The sequence below is a fragment of the Ipomoea nil genome, unplaced genomic scaffold (genome assembly GCF_001879475.1).
Source record: "Ipomoea nil cultivar Tokyo-kokei standard unplaced genomic scaffold, Asagao_1.1 scaffold3394, whole genome shotgun sequence".
Lineage (NCBI taxonomy): Eukaryota > Viridiplantae > Streptophyta > Magnoliopsida > Solanales > Convolvulaceae > Ipomoea > Ipomoea nil.
In genome coordinates this window covers 55821-69153 of record NW_017619822.1, presented here as the reverse complement: position 1 = coordinate 69153, position 13333 = coordinate 55821, and the positions used below count along the sequence as shown (strand labels likewise).

Sequence of the window (13333 nt, the reverse complement as noted above, 5' to 3'; positions counted from 1 at the left end):
AATTCACTATCCAGAATTGCCTGATTTCCAAAGCAGGGATCTAAGCTCAAAGATCCTCCAGCCAGAAGATGAACAGGACACTGATGAGGTAAGGTTATTAACTTAATATAATTCTAAACTGTAATCATTTGTGAGTTTCTTAACTGGAAAATAATCTCTAAGTTTGAACATTATTGCAGGGATTCTTCAATGAGGATGATGACGAGGCTGAAAGTCATGTTACTGCTTTGAAGCCAGTGAAGGAATTGAATGGTGATGGAAGTGATTCAGTCAAAAGGTGCCTCCTGGATGAATTATCATCCACACAAAACTCAAAAAAGAATAAACAAGTGACTGTGAATCTGGAAAAAGTAACATGTGACCTAGAGTAGTTTGGTTTTTGAAAAAATGTTTTGGTTCTGTTGGGATGTGAAAAAATGTTCAGAACTGTCTTCTGCCCTGTTTGACATCTGAATCATTATTTTGGATTGTGGTTTTTGGCCTAAGTGCCAATTATGTCTAAGTTTGAACTATTGGTTTCTATGGGACAGTTTTATATTATCTATCTTGCAGTTTTCTTGATTTTTTTTCTTCAGGTACAGTCTCAAGAAGGATGGTGAGGTAATGGAATAAACAAAGATTCAAGAAACATGCTGAAAAGACATAATGTGTACAAATTCTACATAGGATTACTATGTAGAGACAATGTGTAACTACTGCTAATTAATTGCTCTTGACAATCTAGATAAAGAAATTATTCAAATAGTATTATATTAAAGGAAAATTCTACAACATGCGAATGGTATACTCCCAAAGTAAACTCCCTGAGCTGGCTGTGTCACATCAACTCTTTTTTTTTTTTTTTTTTTTTGGTTTCTTCCTTGAGAAGTGCTATTTGGCAGCAAACAGAGCTATTTCATTGTTTATTTCTTTTCTCCCTTTCATTGTTTATTGATTTTCTCTATTTCATTATTTCATAAAATAGAGAGGGAAGAGCCATTAACATCAAATAGAGCTTGAGAGTCATTGCTGCATGGAGACCCAGACGAATCACAAGTAAGAATTGTGGAGGAAGAATAGAAAGAGACCCAGATTGGAAGAGGAGAAGTGATAAATGAATGACCTAAATGGCCAGATAAAAAGAGATAGACCTGAGGAAAAGAATGAAATAAGAGAAAAATGATTGAGAGAAAGAGAGAGAGGGAAACATACGGAGAAGAAATGAGAAAAAAAATGGAGGAGAGGGAAAGTGAAAGAGAGAGAGAGGGGAACATACGGAGGAGGAATGAGAAAAAAAAATGGAGGAGAGGGAGAGGAAGAGACGGAGAAGAAACAACGCTGAGAGGCGAAGAGATAAAGAAGAGAGAGAAAAAATAGGGCTGAGAGGGAGTAGAAGAAATGGAGCAATTTGAGCCACATAAATCATATTTTTTTTAATAAACAGTAATGACACGTCAGGGAGTATTTTTTTTGGGAGTAAAGTTGGGAGTAGTAAAGTTGGGAGTACATGTAGCCTTCACAGCTGTATGCAGACGAGAATTGAAGAAAATTATTTTCCATACTATTTCATTTTTTTCATAATACAATACAGTTATAAAATAACACATCATCCCAGAACTTTCACAATTTCTTCTTTTCTGGCTGGTGCCTGCACTGTCTCTACTATCACTTTTTTAACCATACCCACTGCCCACTCCCAATCAACTCCAGCTGTCACTTGTCACTAAACATATATGCATCCATATCACTTCGTATAAAAGTGTTTTACTTCATTCTTCCAACAACTTTTTTAGTTTAACTAGGTGGTTAAAGATATATAAGTATAAAATGAAAGCTCTCTCTCACTCAAGTTACACGGATTACAATACTTTATTAATTAAAGAAGAAAGTGCTCACATATTAAAACTTCATATACATTTATCATATTCTGAATTGTACTCTCGCTAGAACAGTCGAACTGCATCAGGTTCAGCAGCCGCAACAACATATGAAGTCATAGATGGCATGCACGCACCAATCCTGAGTGTGATGTTGGGAAGCTTGTAATTGGTTGTAGTGGCTGATAGCCTTGTGTACAAACTCCTTGTAAAACCTTGGTGAGCATCTAGTGGATTAGGCAGACGTAGGAGAAGTGCTCCGAACTGCGTGATCAATTCTTGTGTACTTGATTTTATTTCTTGTCTTTATTTCGAATGGGTGGACAGTATTGATCAAGTACACAACAATATAGAGGTAGGTTGAAGTGCTCCGACAATATTATCCACCCATCTAGTGAGTCGGGGTGTGGAGGCCCTTATGATTAGGGTTCAACTTTTGGAAGAATACTGTCCACCCATTCGAAATAAACCATAACCATAATAAATAAATAATTCCTCAATTATAGATTCAATTCCACACAACCTGTTGACCAACATTTCATACCACACGATTACTGACTTTGTTCCAAGTGCTCTACCAGTAAAAAAAAAAAAAAAAAAAAAAAAAATTGCTTTGATAGGAGACGGTCCAAGTCCAAGGATACTTCTAAACTAAATTCTAATTTATTTTGACAAATAAATTAGCCAATATATAGGATTTTAATGTGTATTAAATTTTACACTTACAATAATTATAAAACTCTATGTTCATAATTTTTGAACTTAATATTCACAATTATTGAACTCTATATTCACAATTACAGAACTCCGTGTTCATAATTATAAAAATCTATGTTCATAATTTTTAAACTCTATATTCACATTTATGAACAGTTTTAGAACTGTGTCTACCTTGCAAAGTGGACACAGTTCCACAACATAATTTGCCGGGTGGGAATAGGCCAGGCCCCTTGTAGGGGCCTATGTCCTGGCCTAATTAAGACCTAGTTAGGCCTAGCTTGTTTAGTAAAAAGGCTAGGCTTAGGCCAATTTCAAAGCCTATTAAACTAAACACGCTTGGATAATTCAAGCATAGCATTTTTCTCTTATGATGGCCAGGTTAGTGGTAGTCGTGGAAATCGTGACAAATCTCCTTCTTTTGAATCTCCACGACATTCTGTTCATAAGTTTCAAAGAGAATCTCCCTCTTTTGAACTTCTACAACATTCGGTTCATGGGTTTTCCAAGCGAATATCAATACCATTAATTTTTACAACAACGGTACGTCATACTACCAAGACTTAAATCCAAACCCCCAACTAGACATAATTGAACATCAACCTACCTCTTTTTGCTCTCAACCTTTTCATTCTTCTTTTGATTCTAACAATGCTACTTTCTCGCAGAACGATGAAACGGAAGGAGTTCAACCTTCCAAACAAAAATCTTATCTTTTCAGGATACACATAAGCTCAAAGCATCCGGAAGCATATAAGCTCAAAGCATCCTGACAAAGAGGTAAATATACAAACTCAACAATAAATTGACAGGTACGCCACTAAATCAAATACTTTATTTCGTTATTCAGATGAGCAAACTAGACACAAGTTTGCTAAAATGATTACAATTGATGGATTATCTTTTAGTTTTGAACAAAAGGTTGATTTTAAAGAATTTTGCCGGGGTGCATTAAATCCTCAAATGTGTGATTTACCTTATACGACTGCTACTCGCCATCTATATGTGCTGATATTTAGAGCGATTATCGGAGGAACATTTATATTTAGGTGTTACATGTTATTGGGTACTGCATAAAAGAATTCTTGCTTTTTGTTGTTTTGATGAACAACACACTGCAAGTAATATTTATAGTAAGTTGCAAAGTATTTTTTATGAATATAAAATCACTCACAAAATTTTTGTAGTTGGTTTTGATAATGCTTCCAATAATAATGTTGCAATCCCTGATCTTAGGGATTTATGTATTCCATATTTTGGAGGTAAGTTTTTTTATCAAAGATGTGTATGTCATGTTTTAAATTTATATGTTCAAGCTGATTTGACTTCACTTAGTAGTAGTATTAAACCCATTACAGATGTTGTAGTTTATTTGTGGAAACATCCTACTGCGCAAAAAGAATTTAGTAAGTTTTGTAAAAGAAATTACTGATTCCGAACTGCCAAAGCCGTTTCTCACGTTGGTTTTTGTATTTTTTTCCCCTTCCAAAATTTACAGCTAAATTACGCAGCCCCCCTACCTATAATTAAACTGTAATGCACCACAATTGATCTAGCAATCTGGGTTGTGTGGCGCTCACCTCACCTCCTTAGAGCACCGTAGTTCCTTGTTACCTACAAAAGGATGCTTATTGATCAGCTACACTCACAAAGTTGGCATAGTCCTACTCGAAAGATTCAGTAAGTCACCTAAGAACAGAAATTCAATACAAGAAAAGTTGGCAGAGGTTTATTTATTTTTACTTACACGAGGTGGAGGTTTGTTTGATTTCTTTTGCACTTCATCGTCATCATCTTCATCATCTAAATTCATAAGCATCCTTTGAATTGAAGGAGCATTATCTGACTTCTTTCCTCTCTTAGCTGAGGATGTACCTCTACCTTTTCCCCGTGGGGCAGCCCTTTTGCGGCCTTTGCCTTGAACACTTTCATCATCCTTCATCAAACAACACCATAATTACAAAACATTTATTTTTCTATTAGTTAGTAAATTAAAGCAGCAAAACCTCACAATTTCTATTAGTAATGAAAAACAGAGTATTGGGATAGAAGGAAATCAAACTACTTTGGCACCGGATGAAAGATGAATACAACCCATCATTGCTATGCAGGTAAGAAATATAAGTATTTTTCAAATTAAATTAGAGATCACAGAAATGAAGTTTTGTGCTTTTTAAGCAGAATTGTTTGTAATCATCTTATCATCATTTGTGCTTAGAAGATTAACCTGAATGCCAAGGGTAGAGAAGCATTAGTAAAGAAGAAAAAACATACCAAGCTATCATCGACATCATTTATTTCATTCTCAGCTTTTTCATCACTTGAATCAGAGTCCACGTTCTCTTCATCCTCTGCAATGCTTCGAACTGATGAAGATCTGCAGCACCTCGATTCACAAATTAATTAGAGACCATCAAGATCTACACAAAAGTAAAAAATAAAAAATGTGCATTAAACAAAGGTTATCTGGAAAATCATCTATTAGGCCCACTGCTCATACATTTGTGAATGACGAAATCCCATTGATGTATCAAGTGTTGTCTGCTTTAAATTGCTAGAAGCCCTGCCTCTGCCTCTGCCTCTCCCCCGGCCCCTTCCTCTTGAAGTTTTGCCCACTTCAGAAGCATCGTGAGAGGACCTAAAAGATTGTGATAACTCTTTCTTGCCCTTATTGGCAGTAGACTTTGAGGCAGATAAAGGAGTTGTGTCCTCATCATCACTGAAGGAAACTGCACTTTCAATGCCTCTAATACTTTTACTTCTGATCTGAAAATTGTGCTAAAATTACCTCTATACACAAAACTAAGATTATCCAAGTTGTATGCACCAGGTCAAAGATAAAGGAATACCTCTGAGGATTGCCCACTAAATGTGAATGGTTGGTCATCTTTATTCTGTACACCTCTTTCTTTGACACGTTCCTGCAATGACCAATCACCACTTTATTTCATGATTTCAAATGTCTCTTATGCAAAGCATAGATGTTTGTTCCACACAACCCTGTACAACAGGTACGTAACATGATATCATAGCTGTTACTATTCTAGATGGGATGAGATAATGCATCCAAAAACAATAGATATTGGTTTGTACAGTACTAAAGAGACTCAAAGAGAGGATGGTGCATATCACTCCTCTAGGTAGCTTGGAACTAGAGGGAATAACAAAAAAAATAGTGTTTTACCTCTAAGCACTCCCCAACTTTGAAAATTATATCCTCCTCTTCAAATTTCAGTGTATCTGAATCCCGAGTAATTTTATTCTGTCAACTCAGTCATTAGTTTGTTAGTGCAAGATGCAAATATTACTATGTAAAGGATATGTGAGAAAAGCTGATGCTAAAATATTTAATATGGAGTAGATGTATCCAGAGACTACCGTGATTTGCTTACCGAACATAATAGAATACTTACACGAGTTTCCTTGAGGTTGTATTGCACACAAGAATAGAAAGCCATCTTGTCATCCTTGTTGACAAAACTGTGCAATGCAACATCCAAATCATTGACAGGAAGTATCTCCATTTTCTGTAAACCAGTTAGGATTAGATGCGCCTCAGGCAATGCACAAAGATACTTTCCCCCTTTTTGGATAATAAATTAGCTTTACCTTATATTGAAGAGATGGAAGAATAAGAATTTAAAAAGTGAAGTCTATATGGGTGTTCTAAGAAAAAGAAAAATGATGTTTTAAACTTGATCTCATACCAAATTACTCTCAGCAACTAAAGCTTCTATATTCTGCTGATTCAACTCTTCTGGTCGAAGCCTTTCAGACTCTTCAATTTTGACTGTGCACAATTAAGACTGAATAATCAAGCTAAGCACTAAATCACTACAACAGGAAGAATAGACTTCTCAAAATGTCGACTTTCACAGTTTCACAAGAATTATAACTCCATAAAGAAGCAAAATATGTTGGGAGGGGAATAATATTAGCAGCAATAACAGGCCATTAAGCATCACCTAATCTAGAAATTCTAAAAGTAATATTAGGTTCATCAAGAAAACCAGTCCCTGCACGCTTTCACTTACAGAAAGAAAGTCAATTTGGCCTGTTATGGAAAAAAGTGTGGATTGCCAAAGTATGTGGAGGATGACCAAAAGACACTTAAAAGGTATGCTCTATTTTGGAAGAAGGCAATGCATTCACACACACCTTATAATATCATAAGCAAGTGTCTGCAAAAGAAATCAAATTCATCACATAAAACTGTGAACAGCAAGAGAAGAAATCCAATTACCTGCACTGCGGCCTCTATTTGAAGATTTAGAGAATATAAGAATATCCTGAGGATTTGCAACCTAAAAAAATTGGAAATGCACATTTTTGGTGTGGAGAGGTGCAGAAAGGAAATAAGAAAAGTTTCACCATTGAACAGAAATAAGTAGAAAGTACCTTCCCCACATATTTTTGTCCAAACCTTTGAGGATTTATTGTCATAAATCCAGAGTAATCTACCTGAAAACTCATCCAGAAAAGAGAGCATGCAACTTGACAGATACATAGAGAAAAGAAAACAAAATTGAAAAATGAAAGCCATGGTTGGGGGGGGGGGGGGGGGGGGGGGGGGTGAAATTAAAAAATACATGAAATTGCTACCTTTACTCGAACTAAGGGGAGCTTGTTCTCTGATCCACTTATAGCAATAGGTCGTTCTATCAACTTCCTGACCTGCAATAATTCAAAGGAGCTAGGATGCATCAGCAAGTAATCTTTGTAACAAAAAAGAATGATAGAAACAGAATATTCATATAATAGCATATAAAAGAAACAGAGACGATAATGAACTGAATAAATGTACATACAACATTGTCCAAATGTTCAAGAATTGAGTTTTGATCATTTGGATCAATATCTGGCTCATCCTTCAAAACTATCTGCAGCATGAAAACTGATTAGTTTAGCAAATGTTCCTTTATATACTGGTTCAATATAAAGATATAAAGTAACCTCAGTGTATTCAAAAGGCCGCACTGACTTAAGAGGTATCTTTGTCGGGCGATATTGATTTCCCTACATTATATGGAAAGCATCTGACCATCAGTCACAAAAGCACGATCATTTTAGTATTTAAAACTAAGCAGTATAGGAACATGAGTAAAATAGAACAAAATAAAAATTTTAACATACAAATTGATATAATACAACCTTAATCTCCAAAAGGAGCACATGTTTAGGTTTTGATTCACCATCAATCAGTGATGTTGCAACAGAAGAGCCAGGCTGAGTAATGTGGAAACCCATACCTGGAACTTCCTATTATAAAAATGAGTTTTAATCAGACACCACACTAAAAGGAAATTGTAATAGAAACACCTAAATAAGTAGCACCTGAGGATCAACCAGACATTCATGTTCATGGCCCCATACAATGAAATCCAGAAACCGAGGCAGGAAATGCTCATTTATTGCATTTTTAGGATTTGTCTTTACTCTGGAAACCAGAAAACAGGCATGTATTGTTGTTAAATGACACCACACAAAATTGTGCCTAGTCACCTACGTAAAGTGTCCTGCATTCATAACATAATACTATCAGGGTGAATTATTTATTATTTATAATAGCTACTATAACCTGTTCTGATGAAGAACCAGGATGTTGAACCAGTCTGACAATTGACACCCTTCTTGAGCCTCAGGTCGCATCCATTGAACGGCATGAGGTGTCTAAAACATCAAGAGGAATAATAGTTCACTGCTGTACAATAAAAATAGAATTCCCAAAAAAGAGAGCTCCAGACTCAGAGCAATACCTGAAACATCCTATTCAAGCGCTCATCTCTTATATTACCAAGTCCATAGAGGGCTACAGATGTTGAACCCTACAATTAACAGCTTGAAGCCAATCTAAAAATCTAAAATTTTTTATTAAGAAAGATATTATCAAAGAGGTTGATGCCAACCTTCCTGATGAGAATGGGGTAGAGAGATATCTGCCCAACACCAGAACCTCCAAGATCCATTTTTCCAAAATAATTCACAAGATTGCATGCTGAAAGAATATCAACAGCAGAAAGGTTGTCCTGTCACAATTATTGAAAAAGAAAAATCAGAAAGCAGTATGTAAGATTGTAAGAAAATTGGTATTGTCAGAATAACATAATAGAATTGATTCAACTCTTGATCCCTCAAATATAATGGCAATTCCAATTTAGTCCCCACCAAGTTTGAAAATTGACAAGTGTACAATATACACATTTCTCAAGTTTCTACTAGTTTGAGATCATTCCTGTCCAATTTCCAATAGTAGTATAAAAATTGTCTCCCACTTGAGAGTACCTGGGACCACTCTTGCTCATTTTTGAAGTCACAGGAGAAGGGGGTTACTATAATGGAATTGCCACTATATTCAAGGGACCTACATGGGTATTAATTCTAACTGAATGTAATAAATTAAAATATTAGTTCAAATTCGTACAGGTATGGAACAAATTTTCAGGTATAAAGCATCAATAGGAACTTAAGCAGTAACTTGATATCTGTAACATGAAAACAAAAATGTGCTCTTTTTTTATTAGGTATTTAAATATGCTTCAGGAAATGATAATAGATGACAAACCAAGCAAATTTGAGGGACCTAAAGTGGAATTAATTCACTGAATGCAATAAATATTCAAATATAGATGGAATTCATTCAGTCATTAAGCAGGATAATGAACACAAGAATGGAGTTAATTCTCAAGTTAGAGTTCATCCTTGTCAATGCAGATTGGAGAAGAATTCACACACACAAAGAAACTCCACTGTAATTAGGTTTTAAATGAAAAGTAGGGTGGTTGCTTAAAACTTTTGCTCACCCATGGACTGTTAGGATGTGGTTCAAATCCTGGAAACTATCAACTCTTAAAACAGAGGTAAGGTTTCAAAAACTTCTTTTAAGACGATGCATGATGTGGGAGTATTTCACAGAAGGTTCAACCTTAAATCCATACAGTCAAGCTGTGTCATTCAATGCTTTTGATGCTGAAAATGACTTTCTCAATTACGGATTACCATGGAAATAAGGTGTCCCATTGAAACGGATAAACTTCATGCTTGTCGAGCATCAACACAAGCATTGCTATCTTGTTGATAAAATCATGTACCAACTTGGGAAAGAGCATATGGATGATGTCAGATATGCAGACATGGTTGTCTCAGTCAAAGTTAATTTATAAGATGAAATGTTAGCTTTGCATATCTACATAAAAGTTACAAAGAAAAGTTGTGGACAAATAGTATTTTAAACTTTTTCTTTTGCTAGAAAGTCAAGCATATTACAACATGAACATAAAAGCGAAGAAAAATTCCAACCCATTTACAGAATATTCAGATTTCGAGCATACCAAACATTTTCATTCTCTACAAAGTTAATGTATTAGCTATTTTTCTTATGGGTGGCTTGTTTGGAGTAATCAGGTACACTTTGCTTTCTTTAGAACAAGCAGGACAAACAGGGATCATTAGAAGAGGCAAGAGCACTCTCCATATGTAATTTTGTAAAATAACACCATACTACTCAATAAACAGGCAAGCCCGTATGAATTATGCAGAACAATTTTAGGTTCCAGGGTATATAACAAAATACATAAAACAATTTTGCATAAGATCCATACCACGCCAGCAGGATCATCATGATTCCCATGAATACTGAAAACTGGCAATCCAACATTAAAGTGAGGATCTTCATAGTTTACATGACCAAATCTGAAAGGACAGACCACAGTTATGTTATAAAAAGAAGTGTTAAATAAACATTTTCTAATTGTTTAGCACAAAGAGACTACTAAGCAATGGCCCATACATGATATGAAGGGAAAAAAAACCACATGACACGAGAAACAAATTTGTAAATCCCAATTGAAAGGCATAACATGAAGTATGTAAGCACAATCCCATATGTCTAAAAATAATAATAATAATGATAATAATAATAATAATAATAATTGATTTCTCCAACAAATAAGTTATCTATCAAAACTGGGAATCTAAACAATAAAGAAATGAATTAAATGCAGTGAAGAGACTAGTAGTATAATTGTCCAGTACACATTTGCAAAGTTTATTGTCTGATCGCTGACAACTTGGAACTGCACTGGTTGATCATTGAGACAGTACCGACGCAGAATCTCGATGGCTTTAACTAATGTAGTCCTGGATGGTTTATTCTCATGAAAAAGATCACCTCCAAGAAGCAAAAAGTCCACCTGATAACCAATTGAAGTCAGTGTACAACACAGGGACTAGTATAAATTAGCTATTCAAAGTGGGAAAATTAAAAACATTACAGTTCTTAAACATTGAGCTAAGGATTGTTAAGAACACCCAGGGAAAATTCAACCCACCAAAAATATATTATTAATACACAGCATCAAACTGAAGAATTGAAACAACTTGCCTGATTTTTCTCAGCTATAGAACATATCTCCTCAAACGACTGAAATGAATCATGCCTACGTATTTCATCCTTCTCCAAATAACCCAAGTGACAATCCGTAGCCACAAGTATCTTAAGTGTATTTTTCTCGTCTTCCCTGCAGAAAATTTCCCTTTTATTATACAGAAACTACTCCTTAAAAATTAAATCTTCTCTATAGGCATAGTATAGAACATAACCAACGCAATCAATGTTAGGAAATATTTCTTCTATTTGTACCTGGAAGAATCACCCATTTGGACGAAAAGTGAACTAAGTCCTAGACATTTCAAAGTAAACCAAAAAAAAAAAAACACAAAATTAGACAGTTTAAGCAAAAACTGAAAGAAACCCTAGGCGGAGCTTGAAACAATGAAACTGTTACCTCGACTTTCTTAGGAAACGAGCGGGGATTAGAAGAGATGAAAGTAAAAATTAGTGATATGGAAATTGTTTCAAATAATGGAGATTAGGCCTTCGTGACTCGTGAGTTGAGTAGAGGGGAGCAGTGGAGTTTAGAATCCGTTGGGACTCTGAGCATCACTGCGGTGACGACTGACAATTGACGAGTGCCCAAGAAATGGAGGCGGGAATTTAAAAATGGAAATTGTAAATATCAGACTAAATAAATATATTTTTAAAATATAAAAACTACATTGTAACAGAGTTAGTAGCATTCAAAAAATATATATTTTTAAAAAAATGTTACATAGTCAAATAGGATCTCTAACACAATTAGACTACCAGTTTTAAAAAATTTCAATTAATTATTTAAACTCACTAAGACCATGCAATGAAATTCTTTTTATCCGTAATCAATCAACAAGTTACCTATAAAAATAATGATGATATGACAAATTTTTGCTTAATGAAACAAACAAATATGTATAACTTTGTCGTTTAATGAATAATATAGCATTGAACTTTGATCAATCATTAATAAAATAAGTACAATGAAAACTACATGATGAAATTCAAATTAAAGATCGCTCACACTCTTTATATTTTGCATTTTTCTAAATATAATTAAGTCTTTAACTCACCTAGCACTTATACGCCCGCAACTCCATTCTACACAATAAATCGGTAAAACTAAATAAATAATTTATACAAAGAATAACTAACATACTACTAAAATTAACGTGATCAATCTTATCTTACTCTATATAATAGCAAATTTTTTTTTGCTACATCAGTTTCCCGCCTAAAACATACATTGCTGAAATTATTATTGCGGTTCTAAGGAGTAGCACTGCCTAAAATTATGATTGCTGATTTAGGAAATTATGATTATGAGAGGCATATTGCGGATTCTAATTAAGGAGTAGCACTGCCTACAATTATGATTGCCTAAAATTATGATTGTTGATTTAGGAAATTATGATTATGAGAGTCATATTGCTACTAAAAAAATAGTATAAATATGGACTAATCCAGTAGTGTTCTTCACCAACGTAACTTTCTGAGAAATCAAACTCTGTAAAAAAAGACAAAATCTGTGAAAATGGTTTCTCAATACATTCTTGCATCTCAAGTTAGTCCTATGCACACCCGGAGAGCTATCCGGGTGCGCTTGGTGAGAACCTATGAAGTCCCTCAATTACGTGGGGGAGCAACAGCTATCAAGAGCAAGGAATTACTCTTCCATGATCAAGAGGTAAGTTTAATACGGTATTTTATATTAAAATATTCAACCTGTTTTTTAAGTTTAATACGGTATTTTATATTAAAATATTCAACCTTTTTTTAATTTTTACATTTTTTTTGGTGTTATATAGGGGACCTACATCCATGGAACTATTTCCAGGGAAGATGTTGCTAAGTATCGCACTGTGTTCATTGAGGGAAAAGTATATTCCATCAAGAACTTTTTAGTAGTGACCAACTACTACACCTACAAAACATCCACCCACAAATACCTTATAAAGTTTAATTACTCTACCACAGTTAAGGAACGTAAAAGCAACAACTTTCCCTATTTCATGTTTCGATTAAAGTCGTTTGAGTCATTGATGGATGCAACCGATCTAAATGACAAGGAATTATTTGGTATATCCCTCTTTTGTGTTATCAATTTTTTTGTTAATTTTAAATTTTTAATTTTTAATTATTAAATGTTTGGTTTCATACTTTAATTCAATATTTTTCTATGTTAAACTAGACATAATAGGCCGTGTTGTTGAGATTCATTCACCGGTGTATAAGCTAATTGCCGGTAAACAATCCCGTCTTATGGATTTTTTAATAGAGAACACAGAGTAAGTACTAACCTAAAATCATACCACTGCTATTGACTAATACAAATTCGTAATTCAATTATAATTACTCTATTAGAGTATTATTATTCTGTAATTAATGTTCA

The 13333-nt window shown here is 34.4% G+C and overlaps 1 protein-coding gene across 2 annotated transcripts; it reads right to left on the bottom strand.

Moving 5' to 3' along the window:
• Positions 1–3975: 3975 nt before the first annotated feature.
• LOC109171141 (double-strand break repair protein MRE11) lies at positions 3976–11543 on the bottom strand. Of its 2 annotated transcripts, XM_019320271.1 has the most exons (23): positions 11357–11543; positions 11212–11251; positions 10954–11089; positions 10605–10762; positions 10172–10262; positions 8480–8599; positions 8330–8398; positions 8152–8243; positions 7908–8010; positions 7725–7832; positions 7527–7589; positions 7382–7453; positions 7176–7247; positions 6972–7034; positions 6817–6877; positions 6281–6363; positions 5987–6100; positions 5758–5835; positions 5423–5494; positions 5074–5339; positions 4848–4950; positions 4321–4509; positions 3976–4187 (listed from the first exon to the last, which is right to left on the bottom strand). In XM_019320271.1, exons 2-23 carry the CDS (start codon positions 11226–11228, stop codon positions 4155–4157), a joined length of 2163 nt encoding a protein of 720 aa, XP_019175816.1. In that variant the 5' UTR covers positions 11229–11251; positions 11357–11543; the 3' UTR covers positions 3976–4154. The 2 variants fall into 2 exon arrangements, with proteins under 2 accessions (XP_019175816.1, XP_019175817.1); XM_019320272.1 differs by lacking the exon at positions 7725–7832.
• Between the last annotated feature and the right edge of the window lie 1790 nt (positions 11544–13333).